This window comes from Salvelinus namaycush, chromosome 7, assembly GCF_016432855.1.
Source record: "Salvelinus namaycush isolate Seneca chromosome 7, SaNama_1.0, whole genome shotgun sequence".
NCBI classification, from domain to species: domain Eukaryota; kingdom Metazoa; phylum Chordata; class Actinopteri; order Salmoniformes; family Salmonidae; genus Salvelinus; species Salvelinus namaycush.
This window is the reverse complement of record NC_052313.1, coordinates 36,202,598-36,223,535: the sequence shown is the minus strand read 5'-3', so window position 1 is coordinate 36,223,535 and position 20,938 is coordinate 36,202,598. Positions and strand designations below refer to the sequence as shown.

General features: G+C 40.4%; 1 protein-coding gene across 1 annotated transcript; it reads right to left on the bottom strand.

Moving 5' to 3' along the window:
- Positions 1–3,400: 3,400 nt before the first annotated feature.
- Positions 3,401–20,702, bottom strand: LOC120051202 (ras-related protein Rab-18-like). The gene is made up of 7 exons (XM_038997938.1): positions 20,515–20,702; positions 17,738–17,793; positions 13,096–13,157; positions 12,589–12,661; positions 11,768–11,886; positions 7,037–7,103; positions 3,401–6,061 (listed from the first exon to the last, which is right to left on the bottom strand). The coding sequence occupies exons 1-7, from the start codon at positions 20,580–20,582 to the stop codon at positions 5,889–5,891; spliced, it is 618 nt and encodes a 205-aa protein (XP_038853866.1). The 5' UTR covers positions 20,583–20,702; the 3' UTR covers positions 3,401–5,888.
- Between the last annotated feature and the right edge of the window lie 236 nt (positions 20,703–20,938).

Genomic DNA, 20,938 nt, shown 5'->3' with positions numbered 1-20,938 from the left:
AAGCTCCTGATGAAATACCAGGAGACAGAGTGTAAAGCGACTACAACAATCTAAACAGGAGATTTAACATAATTAGTGTGTTTCCACCTGCATTGACAGTCTCATAAGTCCTGGGGCTGTTGGTTGTATTACCTCAGAGGCTTCTGGTACAGAGAGGGTTGCATCCCAAATGGCACCCTGTTTCCTTTATAGTGCACTTATTTTGACAATGACCCATAGGGCTCTGGTCAAAAGAAGTGCACTATATAAGAAATAGGGTGCCATTTGGGACCTAACCAGGGTAACCTAAGAGAGGAGAGTGCTGGGCAGCTTTTCTGAAGCTCGAGCTTGAACTTACTGACTTCAGAGGAAAGAGGAACCTGGATGGAAGGGCATTTTCCTCTACCTCACTTCAGAATGTAAACACTTGATCAGTCTGCAGACGCACAGGTGCCTTATAGGCTACCCTTTTCACACTACTGAGCTGAGCCGAGCCGTACTGCTCTGGCCTGCTTACGCATCCAACATACCTGCTGGAATTGTGCTGAAAAGGACAATGTGAATCAGGGAATCAGATCCAGCACAGTACGGTTTGATTCAAGTCGGCACAATAGTATTGGAAAGTGTAGCTTATTAGTCAAGACCCAATACAGTGCCGACTCCCAAGTGCTCCCCTATCACTTTCACACACAACACTCTGTTCCTCCTCATGGTTAACCCATTAGCCTTAATGTTGGGGGGAGTGACTCTGAACTTACAATGGCTAGCCCCAAGTCGTTGTATTTTTTTATTGTGCTTTATGTAATTTGCCTCATGACTCCTGCATGCTTTGTTGACTATGAACTTGCTTGTTTACCAAACCGTGGGACAGACTGTTTCTTCCCACACTCGGGACTCTGACTCTCTATTGGTTACAGGGACTCTTGGCCTCCCATCCAATTCTAACCATCTCTCGCCGTTTTTCTATTCATGTTACCTGATGAAATTACTGTACAATATGATCTTGTTGCCATCTAATGCACATTCAAATGTCATAAATCAACATTGCAGAGCTCTCCCTGTCCTCTGTCGTGCCCTGCTTGTATTACTACTGATGATATCTGGAAATGTGCACACATCCTGGCCCATTTACTGTTGCTAGCGCCAATTCTGATGTTCTCTGATATCTGCTTCACTGATTTCAGCTCTTGTAAAAGCCTGGGCTTTCTGCATGTTAACACTAGAAGCTTATTACCTAAAATTGTTCAATTGAAAGTGTGGGTTCACAGCTCCAATCCAGATGCGTTGGTCATTACTGAGACGAGGTTAAGAAAGAGTGTTTTGAACACTGATGTTAACCTTTCAGGTTATAATCTTTTTCGGCAAGACAGATCTTCCAAAGGTGGTGGAGGGGCAATCTTTACCAAGGAACACCTTCAGTGCTTGGTTGTCTCCACCAAGTCTGTCCCCAAACAATTTGATTTTCTGGTTTTAAGCATTAAACTTTCAAATAGCTCTTTGTTGACTGTTGCTGGGTGTTATTGTCTACCATCAGCACCGGCCTGTACCCTAAATGCCCTAAGCTCTCTCCTGGCCCCTTACACCAAGTCTGACTTTGTCCTGCTAGGTGACCTAAACTGTGAAATGCTTAAATCACCTGAAAAAGTCCTAAAGCAATGGGACTCCCTAAATATTTCTCAGATTATTACCAATCCCACAAGGTATGACTCCAAAACACTAAAAAAGCCTACTCTCCTTGATGTTATCCTCACAAATAATCCTGATAGGTATCAGTCTGATGTTGTAGTTAATGACCTTAGTGATCACTGTTTTACAGCCTGTGTTCGTAATGGCTGCTCAGTGAAATGACATGTCCTGATTGGCCATAGACGCTTGCTAAAAAACTTTAATGAGCAAGCCTTCCTTCATGACCTGGCCTCTGTAAATTGGTATAGAATCAGCTTGAAGATGCTTGGACCTTCTTTTTTGATGTTTTCAGAGGTATTGTTAACAAACACAACCCCAAAAGAAACAGGTTCAGCTGCTGGTTCGACCGTGATCTGGCAGAGATACTCCACCTCAAGAATTCCATTTGGTGAAACGCTCGGCACACGCATACTCAGGCTGACTGGCTCTACTTCAGGCAAAAGAGAAATAAGTGCACTCAGGCTATCCGGGAAGGCCAAAGTTAGTTACTTCAAGGAGCAGTTCTATCTCTGTGGGTCTAACCCCAAGAAGTTCTGGAAAATGGTAAAAGACCTGGAGAATAAACACTCATGTCTCTTAATGTTGATGATGTAGTTATTACTGACAAGGAGCACATGGCTGAGCTCTTTAATCAGCACTTCATTATGTCAGGATTCCTAATTGACTCAGCCATGTCTCCTTGCCCGTCCAACATCTCAACTCCCACCCCTTCTAATGCGACTAGCCCTGATGCTCCTCCCTCCTTTTCCCCTGCCCGCTACAAAGTTTCTCCCTGCAGGCGGTCACTGAGTCCAAGGTGCTAAAGGAGCTCGTTAAACTTGACCCCCCCAAAATATCTGGGTCAGATGGTTTAGACCCTTTCTTCTTTAATAGCGCTCAAATATATTTTGTTTTTAGATACTTTGAGCAATTGATTGAGGTCTGCCTGGAGAGTGGAAGATGGACAGGGTTTGCATTTTTGGAAACGGATACTATTTGAACTCAGGTCTGGGATTTGAGGCTGGTGGTGGGTGAGCACCCTCTGGGACAAAATGTGCCTTCTATTTGGAATTTAGCAGTGCCTGCCTTGGCAACCTATATTCTGTGTAATAAAGCAGATATTTAGGTTGAGGATAAGATGAATGCTACATTATGTACGGGCTAGGTCTCTGTTGATGCTACAGACATTCCGTTATGTCGTAGGTCTGTGTTGGTGTTTGACTGAGACATATTTTGAGACTAACTGCCTTTGCTGAGCGGTGAGGAGAACGGAGGTTAGCGGGTAGGGGTCAGTTCTGCCAGCCCTTTCATAATCACACAGGAATGATGCACATCCCAGTCAAACCCACTGCACCAGGGTAAAAGAGTTATTGCCGTAGTGCTGTTTCCTGAACCTCTGCCCAAAAGATGATTTAGATACATCACAGGCCTGGGAGCCAACGGAAGAGTCCTTGGACAGTTTTTTAAACAAACACACGTCTACGTATCTACGTCTCCATTCCGTATCTATAAAACTGAGGAATTCAAATTCTGAAAAAATGAAACAGGCAAGAAAAAGAAAAACTCCCTCACCAAATTATGACATTTCCAAGTCCAACATGGTAAGTAGTCTAGGTCGTTTTCCACAAAGACTTCTTGGATGAGGTGAAGTACAATTACTGTGTGAAGATTTATATTAAGTTAATAGGATCTGGCGCTTTGTTTTACAATAGGCGAAGGCTCCTTAGCTCGGGCAGGAATAAGCATTAACTTCAGAATCCTTTAAAAAGCATTTTATTCACTTAATACATAGGGTGGTTTTAAAATTGTACAATCCATACAGGAATTATTTTTCATAGAATTCCTAAATACACACATTCATTTACAATGTGATTATATGCTGTCACATAAGCAAAAAAATAACAGAACAGAGTTCAAGAATTAGTCATATAATACCATATAATATCCCAATGTAGTATACTCTATAAACCTGTTTGGAAGGTTCTGGATGCAGGTAAATCTAACTAGTGTTGTGTAAGTGTGGTTCATACAGTTCAAGATTGTGTCCGAAATAGAACCCTATTCCCTATATAGAGCGCTACTTTAGACCAGCTTGGTCAAAAGTAGTGCACTATATAGGCAATAGGGAGCCATTTGGGACACAACCAAATGTCTCTGCAAGTCATTCCCAGACTAAACATGAATAAAATAAGTATTCTCATGCAATTACGGATGAGAAATAATTATATTCTGATTAGATATACTGTAAAGGCATCTGTGTCACTCCTGCCACAAATATAGGACATAGGTATGGCCACCCAAAACTACATTTCCCAAACACATTCTGGCACTCAGGTAGGGCTGGGCGGTATACCGTATTTTACTTAATACCGGTATTGATGCACTTACCAGTTTGAGTATTTACTTTACCTTCTATAACGGTATTTCTATGTTTGGTTTGTTAACTCCGGCTCGTATAATTTGTGATAGTTTACTCCATTTTCTACTTCATTTTCTACTTGAGTTGTCTCTCTCCATCTGCTGCATGCCGCTAACCACACTAAGCCAAGCCCCATCACTTAAGAGAGCAGTTGCTTGACATGCTGCTTTCCACAAGCGTTCTATACACTATTAGTTTGTGTATCTTACTGTCTGCAAACTACTACCTACTAGTTTTTATTTTCTTAGCAAGGTGTTGCTAAAATAATTTGTGTTAGTTGCTAACGGTATCTTATCAGAGAAGAATAGGTCGAAGCATGAATATGTTGGCTAGCTAGCTACATTAAGTTAGAAAACATGTAATGTAACATTTAATTAGGGTCACCTGGAAACACTGACCAACACTTGGGTTCCTAGCCTGTCAAAAATAATTCCTCTGATTTATTCATTCGTCATGTCAAACAATGTATTCAAGGTGCTGCCCACTATATTCCAACTATAGAATTAGAATAATCATTACATTTCCATCACTCCAACAGTTCACCAATTAACTGGGCCTATATTTTTTCCCCATATCATCCTGCATGGCACAGTGTGGAAATTATAATAAAAGCGCAGGAAATATAGAAATGAATCAAAATGCATTTTGTTTGGAGTTCGATTGAACAGTATAAATGGAGAAAGAGAACTCTGCAAAAACCATTTGTACAGGGTTTAAGCCTCTTTAATTTCAGATTTCAATGGAAACACCCATATGACTCATTGTATTCTTTAATATAAAACACTTTTCCTTTTGTATTTTTTTCCCCACATAGGGATGAATTAAGAAAAGCTGAAGCTAAGCTATAGCGTTGATATTACTAATATCATCTGTCTGAGTGGCAGATGGGCTGTGACCAAACAGGCTATTAGAACAACTAGAAAGAAAACAGCAGTGTTCGTTCGTTTAGTTCCTTTTTCATAACACACACAATAGAAAGCCACCCCCCGGTGCCTGCCAATCTGTTTGATTTATAAACCCTTCAAAAACACGCTGAAGGTTTGGAGTCCATGTCAATAAAAGTAGTAAAACTTCATTCCAAAAACTTGGTAACTTACTTTTGAACAAAATAGGTTTGTGGACAAAAGAGAGATGTGGGACTGAGTGGTGAAAGGGAATACAAGACGACTTGGGCTGATAAGACTATAAAAAACAGAGCTGTTAGGAGAGTGAGCACTGGAGGATGACAAAGGTTGCATGATCACACAGGGCAGATACACCGGAGAATCAGCTCTGCAGCCAACACCACACACTAGTTGTGCTTGCCTTGCTAAGAGGAACAAAGTGCTAAGGGAGAGAACATAGGGGGAATCTACAAAGAGGGGAGGGCAAAGAACATTTGTAAAGAAACGTGATTGAGAACAGGTGATAAAAAAATGATCCTTGCTAAATAAGCATAATACCCCCATGTGCTATTGATGGTATTGTGTTTTTTCCTCACTATTCATTACCAAATCATACACTCATTAATGTTCTCCATTCCTGTCAGTGGACAAAGAGACAGACAGAATGAAACACAGGGAAGATGACTTATAAATAGCATTATAGCCATGATACCAGGAAGTGTGCAAACAGCAATGTCCCTATGAATGATCACAGCCAGGAAGCTTAGGGTGCTGGTCAGGAGCCGCCTTGCTTCACACCACACCTCAGGGGCTGATGGGGGAAATAGTCTGAATACCATAGCCTTCATAGTCCTCTTCAAAGGACATCAGCCACTAGTGTTTGGTAGGGTGTCTTTCAAGTGTGTGTGTGTATGTGATTTTTGTATATGTATGTGAGTAGTCTACACCAGGGAGCAGTAGCCCCCACAGCTACCCCCTGCAGCCTGGTCTTGCCTGCCCAGCTGGACTCCTCGGCCCTGCGTCTCACTCTCCCACAGTCCCGGGGTCTGGATGATCTTCTCAACCAGCTCCTCAAACGCACACTGCACCCCATCTCGCGTCTTCGCACTGGCCTCTGGCCCACACGAGAGAGAGATAGACAGAAAAAGAGAGTGTGAGAGGAGAAAGAAAGGATACAGACAACTGCCAGTGACTGGCTGCTTCTTCATCTCATCTAGCTACTGAACTCCACAGCTGCAGCCGCAACGCAAGACGCTGAAAATATACTGAAACCAGAATGTGTAATTTTCCTGAAGATTCTTTGTGTGCCTCCCCTGTGCATAGGGCCCAACAACACCATTTACCCGTGACTATATTCATGACAGAGCACAGACTCTTAACGCTTAATTAGAAATGTGCTCCCCTGTGCTATAATTGGATAATTTCAACATCAGGAAGTTATTTTAGCTAAAATAAAAATTAAAAGTTTGCGGTTACTCAAATAGCCGTAAACTCTTGATTGGTAGAACTTATTTCTGTTCTGATTGCTGAATGGAATAGCAAAGACATGGACAAATAGTTTATACACTAGTTTGTTGTCTTACTTGTTGGGAAAGTGGTCAACATTATTGTTTCTTAAAGTGGAGAGAAAACAAGTAGTTGACGCGGTTACTAAAACAGCCGTATCTCCGGATTGGTAGAAAGTATCTCTGTTCTGATTCATTATTTATTCCAATGTTGGTCTCAATGCTCTTTAACACATAGTGTGTGTGGTTATCATATAAAAATGATCTAAAACATACAATACTAAATGCAGGCAAAAGCATGGTAAATGTACACTAATTTCAAAAGTCATTAAATTGCTTTGTTCAAATAAATCCTGAAAAAGTGTCCACAAGAGCAGAGGGTTTGGCCATGAATCAATGTGAAACAATGTTAGACAGAGGACAAAAAAAAAGAGAGTTAAAAATAGAACTAGGCAAACATTTCAATACAAGTATGAGAGATATCCAAAAAGCAGATTCCCCTGCATAACGGTCTACGATAACTCATGCCCCGGGTCAGTCCGAGAGGGGAGAAGAGAGGGGAATCTTCTCAGCTCCTGGCTTACCTATAAACAGCATGGAATGTTTTCTTGCAAACTTCAGGCCTTCATTCCTGTCTAGTTCGTGGTTTTCCTAAAACAAAGAATAGTCATCTTTTATGAGGTCTGTCCGGCATACCTGTCAGCTATGGGGAATATGACTGGGCTGGGAATACAGGAAACATAGTAGTCCAGTCAGTCCCACAGACAGACTAGTACTACACAGTACTGTAAATGATGACCCTGTAGTAATAACTTGAGTAGACAACAACAACAACCAAGGACAAATAATGGTAGAAGAAGAGCATGACATGAATACAGCAGGGGCAGCAGGATACATTTCAATGTAATTACATGTTTAAAAGAACACAAACTTATGGAACTAAACCCAGAGAAAACAGTTGGTGGAACATGTGAACATTTTTAAAAACACTGCTGTTGGCCACATGGGCTTGGGCTGTGTTAAAATATGATGACATACACACTAAGACCTCTTCTCTCAGTTCAGTTTAATGGGACACAACTGGATGGGGGAGGTAATATTATTAACAATACATTCCAGATGAAATTGGTAACACACCCATGTAGTAACAATGTTATTAGTGATGCACCGATATGACAATTTTGGCCGATACCGATTCCTTGCCCAAAAAAACCCGATACCGATATATATTTTCTTCCAGCCTTCTAAGCATTCTAGTACAGTTAAATAGTTAACACACACACATAGATGCAGCGGTCTAAGGCACTGCATCTCAGTGCAAGAGGCGTCACTATAGTCCCTGGTTTGAATCCAGGCTGTATCACATCCTGCTCGTGATTGGGAGTCCCATAGGGCGACGCACAATTGGCCCAGCGTCATTCGGGCTGTCATAGTAAATAAATAAAATAAAATAAACAAGCAATGATTACACTTGTATTTCATATGGCACAACAATTTATCGATACATATGCTATAATGCTGGTAAAGTTGTCTCGCGCACCAACAGTGCTGGTCATTTAAAAAAATGCAAACAATGTAGTTCTTCCCCAAAAACATAGCAACACGACATAATCTGTTTCAGTAGCTATAGTTAGCTAGCTAACTATACATGTAGGTGTCATCTAAAATAACCCTATTTTATAAGACAGTTCTTATTTGATTAATGGTGGTCGGACCCATCTATGTGAAGCGAGCCACAATAAGGATTAGCCACAATAGTGGACTTTGCGGTTAGCCTTTAAAATAAAAGTATGGCATAATTCTACTATTTGTATTCATTTGCATTACTGTCAATGGCATACTTTTATTTTGAAGGCAATCCGCAAAAGTCCACTATTGGGCCTAATCCTTGTGGCTAGCTTCACAACACATAACGCGGTCCGGTCGAGCCTCACTAGCCAGATGAAGTTAGCTGGCCGTTTATAACCTTAGCTTTGGGCAACAGGGTTAAGTAGCTGGCTAGCTATTTATTTTCATGAACTGAAGTTCAATTTCAATAGGCGAACAACAAGTGGCCACCTAGCTAATACTTTGTCACAAGGAATTGCTAAGAATAATGAAAATGACTGCAGTTTCTACTGGTCATTGTTTTCAGGCTGGTTGTATTGGTGCTAGCTATGTACTAAGCTAAAGCTAGCTGCCCAAGAAGTTGCGGTCAAACAAATTATGCTTTATTACCAACGCGGTATTGTAAACACATCATTTCTGGCCAGTATTTGCAGACTTTTTTGTACAGTTGACAGTGCTACTGTATCTTTTTTGACACGCAAAGACCCAAACGGTGTTCCATAGTATGTATGTCGTGAAGCTTATAGCAGTGACGCTATTACTGTGTAACTCCGGTAGGGCAACATCTGAAAAATAGCACACTTGGTAGTGTGTACCGGTGCTTGACCAGTCAGCGGAAGCCAACATTACCCACGACAGATAACGGTTGATTGTCAAGGGCAAGGAATTCCATTATCTTGGCTTTAATGGATTTCACCTATGAGTGGTCTCGCTGAAATTTTCTTACTCTTTCAAATGACTGCTCGATCCACACAGCAGACATTCTGAGCTAGGTTAAGAAAAAATTTACGTGGCGTCATTACGTCATGTATCAACGTTATATATGTATGCACGGTAGCGTTGACATCGGCTTTTAACATCGGGCCGATACCGATTTTGACATTTTTAGCTAATATTGGCCGATTCCGATATGTTCACCGATATATCGTGCATCCCTAGTTGTTATTGTAGTATTTACTGGATTACTACACAGGTATAAAATAAAAACTTAATGTAAAGTGTTACCCTCATACTTAAATAGAAAACATTCCACAAATTGTATAATGTATGAAATAAAGTATGTGTTGTCATTCTGAGGACGGAATCCCTTGTTACCTGTAAATTATAAACTAACACATTTCTCCCTGATTCCAGACCACTCTGATCTGACAAACTGTATACTTAACAAAAATATAAAAATACATGTAATGTGTTGTTCCTATTTTTCCATGAGCTGAAATAAAAACTTCCAGAAATGTTCCATATGCACAAAAAGCTTATTTCGCTCAAATTCTGTACACAAATTAATTTACCTCCCTGTTAGTGAGCGTTTCTCCTTTGCTAAGATAATCAAAATGGATTAAACAGCATGATCATAACACAGGTGCACCTTGTGCTGGTGACAACAAAAGGCCACTCTAAAATGTGCAGTTTTGCCACACAACACAATGCCACAGCTGTCTCAAGTTGAGGGAGTGTGCAATTGGCATGCTGACTGCAGTAATGTCCAACAGAGGTATGGCCAGAGAATTTAATGTTCATTTCTCTACCATAAACCGAATCCAATGTAGTTTTAGAGAATTGTACGTGTATCCAAGCCAGGGGTCTTGAGGAATATTTCTGCCTGTAAAATAAAGCCCTTTTGTGGGGAAAAACTCATTCTGATTGGCTCGGCCTGGCTCCCCAGTGAGTGGGCCTATGCCCTCGCAGGCCGACCCATGGCCTGCCCAGTTATGTGAAATCCATAGACGAGGGCCTAATTTATTTATTTCAATTGACTGATTTCCTTCTATGAAGTGTAACTGTAAAATATTTTAAATTGTTGCGTTTAAATCCACACACACAAAAGTATTCACCCCCCTTGGCATTTTTCCTATTTTGTTGCCTTACAACCTGGAATTTGGATAACTTGATTTACACAATATGCCTACCACTTTGAAGATGCAAAATATTTTTTTGTGAAACAAACAAGAAATAAGACAAAAAAACTGAAAACTTGAGCGTGCATAACCCAGGTTATGGGTTATAACTATTCACCCCCCCCATAGACAATACTTTGTAGAGCCACCTTTTGCAGCAATTACAGCTGCAAATCTCTTGGGATAAGTCTCTATAAGCTTGGCACATCTAGCCACTGGGATTTTTGCCCATTCTTCGAGGCAAAACTGTTTCAGCTCCTTCAAGTTAGATGGGTTCCTTCTGGTGTACAGCAATCTTTAAGTCATACCATAGATTCTCAATTGGATTGAGGGCTGGGCTTTGACTAGGCCATAAACTACTCGAGTGTTGCTTGAGCTGTATGCTTAGGGTCATTGTCCTGCTGGAAGGTGAACCTCCGTAATAGTCTCACATCTCTGGAACACTGAAACAGGTTTCCCTCAAGAATCTCCCTGTATTTAGCTCCATCCATCATTCCTTCAATTCTGACCAGTTTCCCAGTCCCTGCCTACGAAAAACATCCCCACAGCATGATGCTGCCACCACCATGCTTCACTGTGGGGATGTTGTTCTTGGGGTGATGAGAGGTGTGGGTGTTGGGTTTGTGCCAGATATAGCGTTTTCCTTGATGGCCAAAAAGCTACATTTTAGTCTCATCTGACCAGAGTGCCTTCTTCCATATGTCTGGGGAGTCTCCCACATGCCTTTTGGCGAACACCAAACGTGTTTCCTTATTTTCTTCTTTAAGCAATGGCTTTTTTTCTAGACACTCTTCTGTAAAGCCCAGCTCTGTGAAGCGTACGGCTTAAAGTGGTCCTATGGCCAGATACTCCGATCTCCGCTGTGGAGCTTTGCAGTTCCTTCAGGGTTATCTTTGGTCTCTTTTTTGCCTCTCCGATTAATGCCCTCCTTGCCTTGTCTGTGAGTTTTGGTGGGCGGCCCTCTCTTGGCAGGTTTGTTGTGGTGCTACATTCATTCAATTGTTTAATAACGGATTTAATGGTGCTCCGTGGGATGTTCAAAGTTTTTGATATTTTTTTATAATCCAAACCTGATCTGTACTTCTACACAACTTTGTCCCTGACCTGTTTGGAGAGCTGCCGAGTGTGGTTGCAGACTCTGGTGCCTTTCAGAACAGGTGTATATATATACACACTGAGATCATGTGACACTTAGATTGCACACAGGTGAACTTTATTTAATTCATTATGCGACTTCTGAAGGTAATTGGTTGTACCAGATCTTATTTAGGGGCATCATAGCAAGGGGGTGAATACATATGCACGGACCATTTAAAAAAAAAAAAAAAAAAAAAATGTCATATCACCAATTTGAACTATTTTGTTTATGTCCATTACATGAATTCCAAATAAAAATCAATTTAAAATACAGGTTGTAATGCAACAAAATAGGAAAAACACCAAGGGGGGTGAATACTTTGGCAAGGCACTGTATATACACACACACACACACACACACACAGAGACTCACACAGACTCACACAGACTCACACAGACTCACACAGACTCACACAGACTCACACAGACTCACACAGACTCACACAGACTCACCTTATCAATTTTATTCCCAACCAGCATCTTGACGAGGTCATTCCTTGTACAGTACGTCTCCAGCTCATTGAGCCAGTTGTCCAGCTTGGTGAAAGTATCCCGTCGTGTTACGTCATACACTGAGGGAGATAAGAGATGCTCGGTCAGCAGTCACCAGAAGGCTGCAGGACATACTGTCACTGAGGGGGGGCATTGGACCTTTCAAACCATGTTCCACAATAACCCGACATATAAAAACACCAGAATCTGCTGGCACCGCCATAACTGTTGGGGAACGAACAGCTGACTGAAGACGGGCTGGCCAATTACTGTCATCCAATTACCGTTCCCCATAATTTCATGACCGTCACAGCCCTACCTGACCTGTGTATCAACATAGTGAGTTACAACACTGGTCCTGGTCTTAATAGGAACTGAAATGATGAGGTAGGTTTGCAAAATCCCAGTAACTTTACCCAAATTCCAGTTTTTCAGAAATCCTGGTTGGAGGATTCCTAGATTTCCTGCTAACATGCCCTCCTGATACCGGGAATTTTCAAACATGACTTCTGGAAAACCTGGGCATTGTGCAACTCTATGATGAGGAAAAAGATACCTACTTTCATTTCGAATGGGAGATCTACTTCACCCGTGGTGTTAACCACTATATCATAGCCTCCACACATCGTGTGCTTTGGAGGATGTCTGCTTTAGCGTTAAGAGTAGTAAAGTCTGTTCCAGAGAGTAAGGAAGAGGACAGGATGAAAATCCATCACTGTCTTTATGGTGGCTGTCCGGACCAACAGTGGCTGACTGCGTCTAAAGCGAAGTTGTTTGCTCACCCAGGATGACTCCCTGAGCGCCCCGGTAGTAACTAGGCGTCAGGGTTCGGAAACGCTCCTGGCCAGCCGTGTCCTGCAAAACACAACCATTACAGCTCTTGAGTCTGGACCATAACAGCTCTGGGCACATCAAAACACAACCATAACCCTCTCAGCTATCATGCTCTGGACACATGGGAAGGAAGATATGGTGGTGTGACTAGGACAGAAGCATAACAAGTGATGCAGGACCAGGACTAAAGCATAAAGATACATTTGACTGCCATTTATCATTGATGGTTGGTCCTCAGAATGCTGTACATGATCGCTATCTTGTGGACATTTAGTGAACAACATTTTAAGCGGAAGGAATGGGAATTCAGCAATGTGATATTTATTTTACTAAACCTTAAAAAACACACATACCTAGGAGGTAGAACTGTCAACAACAATACAATTGAATGTGCATCCCAAACCAGCTCCTTACCAGTCTGAATTTCTAAGTTCAGAGGACAGAAGAATACATACCCATATTGCCAACTTTGCCTTGTTCCCATCCACTGAAATGGTCTTCACTTTGAAATCAACGCCTGCATGAACACACACAAAATATCACAGATGATTCATCACACAAGTCATATACGCCAAGAATATGAATCAAGAAGAAGTATGATGATATGTGATTCATTTAAAATGAATGGTCAAAAACATTCATATGCCTACATACCACACAATATGTGTGTGAACTAAAACTAACCCTTCCACTAGTCAAGACAGGGTTTCAGCCTTGTGCACTTAAATTATGATGCGAGTCCTGATTTAAAACTACACAGGGAATATGTGGTTTAATATGTAAAAATCAAACAAATACAGCAGCTTTCAATTAAAAAAAAAACTCCACATGTGACATCGCTCAGAAGTGTAATGATTCATTCTTTAAAATCCCCTCCGTTCGGCACGAGAAATACATTTACATAAAATAACAGCGCTGTGCTCGTCACACTCAATGAGTAAATCTCTTCTATGGCTTCTTTCAGCGCACATAGCATGAAGCGTTTGGCTGGACGTAGTTTTAGCACACACTGAAAGATTTATCAAGAAAAACATATCATTTGGATGGAGTTGTTTCTGTCTGGACCAGGCCCCAGACAAGATCCAAAACAGAGAGGGGGGGAGGACATCAGCCTCCCATTTTCCTACACTCCACGACCCAGGAGGTTGTCAATCATGGCCCCTCGTTCTTCTCCGAGCCCAGCAGGGTTGCTCCACTTCTGTCGCCAGTCGCGTAGCGCACCGAGCAACTGACAATTTACACAACAGTCCTGCCGGCCTACAGGCCGTGGTGTTTAGCACACACTACAGCAGTTCACCAAGTTCCATGATGCAGCATCTGATTGATATATCATCAACCCAACAATAACTCACCATACTATATACATTTTACTCACACAGCATATTGTAAAATATACTGTGTCCGTAAAATGTATGTAGTGTATAAGCTGGAAGTAGATGCCTAAGTGTTGTTGTCCATTAGTTTACTCCAATTTGGTGGAGGGTTAAAATAATAAGGGAAATTATATATAAAAAAATATATATATATATACACACACACACACATATATATATATATACACACACACACTCACTTAGAAACGTCCCTGTTTTTTGAAAGAAAAGCATATTTGTCCATTAAAATAACATAACATTTATCAGAAATACAGTTTAGACATTGATAATGTTCTAAATTACCATTTTAGCTGGAACCAACTGATTTTTTAAATGGAATATCTACATAGGCGTACAGAGGTCCATTATCAGCAACCATCACTCCTGTGTTCCAATGGCACGTTGTGTTAGCTAATCCAAGTTTATCATTTTAAAAGGCTAATTGATCATTAGAAAACCCTTTTGCAATTATGCTAGCACAGCTGAAAACTGTCGTGCTGATTAAAGAAGCAATAAAACTGTCCCTCTTTAGACTAGTTGTGTATCTGGAGCATCAGCATTTGTGGGTTCAATTACAGGCTCAAAATGGCCAGAAACAAGGAACTTTCTTCTGAAACTCGTCAGTCTATTCTTGTTCTGAGAAATGAAGGCTATTCCATGCGAGAAATTGCCAAGAAACTGAACATCTCGTACAACGCTGTGTACTACTCCCTTCACAGAACAGCGCAAACTGGCTCTAACCAGAATAGAAAGAGGAGTGGGAGGCCCCGGTGCACAACTGAGCAAGAGGACAAGTACTTTAGAATGCCTAGTTTGAGAAACAGACGCCTCACAAGTCCTCAATTGGCAGCTTCATTATATAGTACCCGCAAAACACCAGTCTCAACGTCAACAGTGAAGAGGAGACTCCGAGATGCTGGCCATCTAGGCAAGTTCACAACAATGTTTCTGTAGCACTCATGTAATTGGTTTGCAAAACAAATGCCCACTGGATTGATGCAAAAAATCATATCATCATTCTGACAGGTAGGCATTGGCTACTTTGAAGTTAACATTCCAATTGAGAAGGTTAATGGGAAAGCCTTTCCATCTCTACCAGAAGGATATCATTAGCACCGCACACATACACAGATAGGGGATTTCCTGTGCCGTTTCAGAAAGTTGTAAGAAAATATAAGTCACTGATGTATTTTGTTCTTGTCTTATGATTAACTTGACAAATTAATGCATTTCTAATAAATTCTAATAGATTTAGTTGATTTTCAAGTGAGTTCAATAAAAAAAATTATATTGTTGAATTCCGTTTTAATGTCTGGATTCTGTCCGCAATGCAGATTTTATATGGCCCTAAACATAGTGAACAACCGCCAAAGGCACCAAGTCAGTAGCAGTGCCAAGTATTTTCCCCAGGTTAATAGATTACAGACAAACATTGTCTGAGGTTCTGCTTTTAGGCTATTTATGAGATATTCATCTGAATCTGAATTTCTCATCACCATAGTAGTTGTTGAATAATAGGGAGGTAGTTGTATTTGGTTGGCTCTATTTAATGTCCAAGGGGCAATACAAACCATGTGTTCCAATACACACTTATTTAACATGCTGCTACAAAATTAGAGCAACTCTCAAGTAAGATGTCTACAGAGACCTCGGAATGTTTATGCCAATATGACAGATTTTGACACGTTTATAGTGAACTGTTGGGTTTCGACACCCACCATCTCTGATTGTTCTGAAAGTTTATTTTGTTAGATAAGATTAGCATCCCTGCAACATTATTTTGATTAAATATAATTTGATCTGAGAAATTAAGCTAATTGATTGCACTTTAATTTGATTGTCCATTTTAATTTATAGAATTCATAATTACAAATAATTTATAGACTGCAATTTCACACCAAGAATCACAACCAGATATAATAACAATTGACAAAAACATGATAATTTCAAACCTTACATTTGTATACGATCACGTGTCTCTCTATTATTCGTGGGAATACTTGGGAACAGATTTCCAAAATTAAAATAACTGGTTCTTTTACATAATAACTGGTGTTTTTATTTTATATATATTTTTCTCTCAAACTGGGGGGGGGGGGGGGGGCAAATAAAACCACCAGTTTTTTTTAGATACATTTTTAGATAGTTTAGGATGATTTGCATTTGAAACAGTGGAAAACAAAACCAAAGCATGGATTACTATCATACCTAGTCCAGAGACTGCTTACAGGGTAAGAAAACTAATATCATTTTTTTTTTTTTTGGGTGAGCTATCCCTTTAACGTTGGGGGGTTGTTAAAAAACAACCTGGAACAGCACCATCTAGTGGTCAGAAACTGGTAATGACGTAGGCTGAGAAACATTTCAACTTCAATGACTCATTTCTCTGAACAGGGGAAAAAAACATCACCAAATTCACTGGTTATACATTACATAGGAGGAAGAAACAATACTGTGAGCCGAAGCTCCATACTACTTGTCAGACATAGAGAACTGATACCATATACTTGTTGTTGGGGTGGGATTGGTGTGGGGAAATCGTTGGTGGCTTTTGACAACTTATTTAGATTCCTCATGTCTAACTCTTGGTCCAAATCGGATGTTAGGCACTATATTTATCGGATATTATATGAATCCTCTAAATTAAAATGGCCAATTTGGGTGCAATCAATTAGCTTAATTTCTCAGAGATCAAATTATATTTCATCAAAGTAATGTTGCAGGAGCGCTAATCTTATCTAAACTACAGAAGTGATTTCAGAACAATCAGATGGCAGGTGTCATGCTTGATGAAATGACATGGAACGACCCTGTTGCTTTATACCACAGCTGTCAAAGCCATTCTACAGACGGCAGAGAGGTTTTCACTCCTCCCTTGTACTTGATTGATGAATTAAGGTCACTAATTAGCAAGGAACTCCCCACACCTGGTTGTCTAGGGCTTAATTAATTGAAAGGAAAAACAAAAACCTGCAGACACTAGGCTCTCCATGAAATGAGTTTGACACCCCTGCTTTATAACAATAGAGGCAGGAATAAGCAGGAATTGAGTGGTTTTCAGCAACAAATCACAAGGGACTTGTGTCAATGTGGGGAGTAGCGTAGCTAGACTTCTATGGGGACATCTGTTTGGCAAATGTATTAAGTTGGCCAAGTAAAATAGGAGTGAGGCATGCCTACCTCTCTGGGAATCCACAGGCATGTATGGTTGTTTCAACAAAGACTACATTGTGCAGTCAGAATAACTTCAGAGAAATCACATTATAGTTCAAAAAAACAATTGTTTTTATGTCACCCCACCCCAGTAGTAATCAATAGCGCTATGAATATTTTTGCCTGTCTTGCACTTCTTCCACTAAGTCACTTCTGGCTGTTAACCATCTGAAGGCTACCTGAAAATAATAATAGGGGTGTCTTTGAAGAGTCTAATGTTTAAATACATTTTGCTACTCTGATATAATTTCCAGATACGTGAAGGAAAGAAAGAATTATCCTTTTCCCAAACCATGTATTTCACCATCAAATGAATTACTCATTCACTGTAGACCGGGTCGTATCTCAAATTAATTTTGTTGAATTTAGAGAGTATTACATTTCAAATAGTTGTGATATTATCTATGCTTTTGGTTCAGAATACTAGTTAGTGAGTACAAGTTATATATTTTTTATTTAACTTTTAGGCAACCCAACTTATTTTTTCTTCATACAGTAAGAAATTACTTACCTATTGTTGCTGCTAATTCCGGGTCAAATGTGTCATCTGTGAATCTCAAGAGAAGACTGCAAAAAAAGAAACGAAAGACATTAACAGGGAACTTGATGAAACCTTACCATGTCTCTTCTATGGCCGATACTTAGAAAACATTTAATTTGACATGTGAGTCAACACTTATACAGAGTTTTTAGCGTAGGCCTACATAACACATTTGAAATGAGGCCAAACACCACAAAGTCAAATAGCCAAGGGAACTTTTACTGGTATTGTACAGAGTCTGTGTTTGGTTTCCAATTTGCCTAGATATCGCTAAATGAAAATCAGCCCTGCCCTGGGGAGCTAAATGGAGTTGTTGTTGTTGTCCCCCCCCCCCCCAGGTCTATTTATTGCAAAATGATTGGACATGAGAACAAAGGCCTACATATTCAACACAACAACAACCAGACATCAGATTACATCACTACTTGCTGCATGGTCAGAGGGTCAGTGTTCAGTTGTGAGTCACTAATCAAGTGCTAGGAACTGAATCACAGGGCTAATGATGTAGCTAATCCTTCTTATTTCCAGTCAACCCAAACACAGAAAATAGCCTAATGCTCAAATATTCTTATTCAACCATACTCTAATTTCCTTCATCCATATTCATAAGAAATTGCTTCATCAGATAGAATGTCAGAACAATGACTGATCATTGTTTTATGTCTCAGTAGCCTGATACCTCAGTAGCAATGCGGTTAGCCTAAATAATAGCACAATAGCAGTGCAACAGGCCAATTTGTCTGGTAGAATGAAACCTCTTCTCTGCTAGGGATATTTCTAATGATTTGAAGACCTAGGCAGAGGGGAGGAAATAGAGAATGAGATCATTAGTGAAACACTAGCCTTGGCCTACATTGCTCATAGCAATAGTTAGACTTACTGTATCCTCAACAAGAAATGGCATGTTAACTTAACATTATCACAAAAAAACGAAGAGGACTGTTTACTGAAATCATAGAATTTCATTGTCTGATAGGCAGTAAACCCTCCCTCACCAGTCAGGTGGAAGGAATATCTAGTTTCACTCTACCGTTGGGTCGTTTCTTTAATTAAACAAATTTATTTGATTATTTCGAGAAAATTAAGGCTGTCTGGTCTGGACCAAAGGCATTGAATGAAAATGACATCTGACTACTGGGTGCAGTAGTCATCACGTGCCATCTCCTCATTGGTTTTTAGGAGCATATACCCATGTGGGTAATTGAAAAATGAACTGAGGTCCACACCCCAGTCCAGTTGGTAGTGCACCTTAAAGTTGGTTGCCAACCTCCATATAAGGTCCAAAGAAGAAGCCTGAATGAGAGATTACTAGAAACGAACTCAGTTTATCTGTGGATTAATTGTCGGAGTAGAGGACCTTCTGCATTTCAGGTAAAATAACAACCCAATGTTTACATCCCCGGACAAATTAGCTAGCAACAAGCAAGCTAGCTAGCTAAATTGCCATACATGTTTCATGTTTTTCGACCTGTCCCCAAATTAATATATTTGGTTCAGAGTTTTGATATTTCAACCTGCGTGTCCTGATCGCATCTGGTGTGGGTGGACAAAATCAACATGCGCGCGCGGTCTGGTCAGCATGTTAGAATCATTGGATGAAGGCATCTTCTGTAGGGGGGAGTTTTGTTAAGATCCTCATCTTTCATTATAGCAAGATGAAAAAAGGGTTGAATTGATACACACCATTTTGGTCTCACATGGCCATATCTCCATGTTACAGTGCTTGTTTATGGAAAACAGATGGAAGACGAGGCGACCACCTGTGCTAATTAACTATCTTGCATGCTCTTAACACCTGTGTGTAAGCGTAACTCAGGAAGTGTAGTTTCAGTGGCTGGAGGCACCCAGAGATGTATGGATCTGTGCAAAACCGCTACAGTAAGTATCTTTTTAATTTTAAGGATTCTTTCTCGCTGAGCCATATCGCAAGCTATGATTGAGGTTTCTAAACATAAAAAAAACAATATCGGGATTGTAGATCACGAGGCAGTCGTGGGCGAAGCTAATGGCTGAGAGCTGTAGGGAGAGTTTTCAAGAACTAACATTACTCAGACATACCAGAATTCTTTCTAGCAGTCTAAGAGCCAGAGATATACACAGCTTGGTAACTACAATATACTCCATGTTGGCACCAACCAGTGCATAATAACAACATTCTACTTTGAATTTTTTTTCTTGGAACATATGGTGCCAACATAGCATCCATTAACATTGTTCTCAGTTGAGTTTGCCAAACTCTTTAGCTAAGCATTGGCCAAACTTTTTAGCCATGCTAAGGCATTGGTCTTGACATAAGCATTTGTATCACTCACTCAGGACACATAGCTAAACTCTGCTGTCACGAGGCAGGGTTTATCACTTCGCTGACACTTCTAATAAGTGAAATCACTTACTGATGTGACTACTGAAGGTAGATCAATGCATTTGCTTTGGCAAACTGTGTGAAAATATGTAATTACAGCCACCCTAATTGTTCTCCACTTAAACAACGTTCCACGCAGCAAGCTAGCAAACATTGTTAGCTAGCTGATGTGGCATAGCAACCAACTGTGTTACCTTAGCCTGTTCGCTGTGGTCCCCTAATATACATGAGTTTTTGCTTTGTTGACAAGTTCTGCTTAACTGACAATATTGACATTCAATTATTGGGCATGTTTTTAAACGAGACAACAATAGCTCCTAGCTAACAGTTAGCTGAGTGAAGTTGTTGTAGAGCTAACGTCAGTTGGTTACTGTAGCTTTCTTACCTGGACTTCCCAACGCCACTTTCTCCAATTATTAATATTTTCAGTGTTGTCAAAACGTCGTCTTCCATCTTCCTATCCTATGTATAGTTTCAATTCAACGGGTAGCTGTAAAATACAACCCAGAAGTGTTGTTTGTCAGCCGGGGAGCTGAATGATAAGACAACCAACACTTTCTCGCACTTCCGGTTTCCTTGGTAGACTTCCGGTACAATGTTGAGCGAGTTCTCTTCTTTTCAAAGTTACGTATCAAACTGCTTTTCTTAACAATATAGTTGATTAACAGGCAAAATGTGATGTATTTCTTGTTAAAAAATATATAAATTTTCCATCAAACTATGGCTCCCCATAATAAAACCAGAGGCAGGAGCTAGTTACAAGTATCTTTGATCAAACCATGCCTCCTCTTTCTAGAACTAATGTAGCA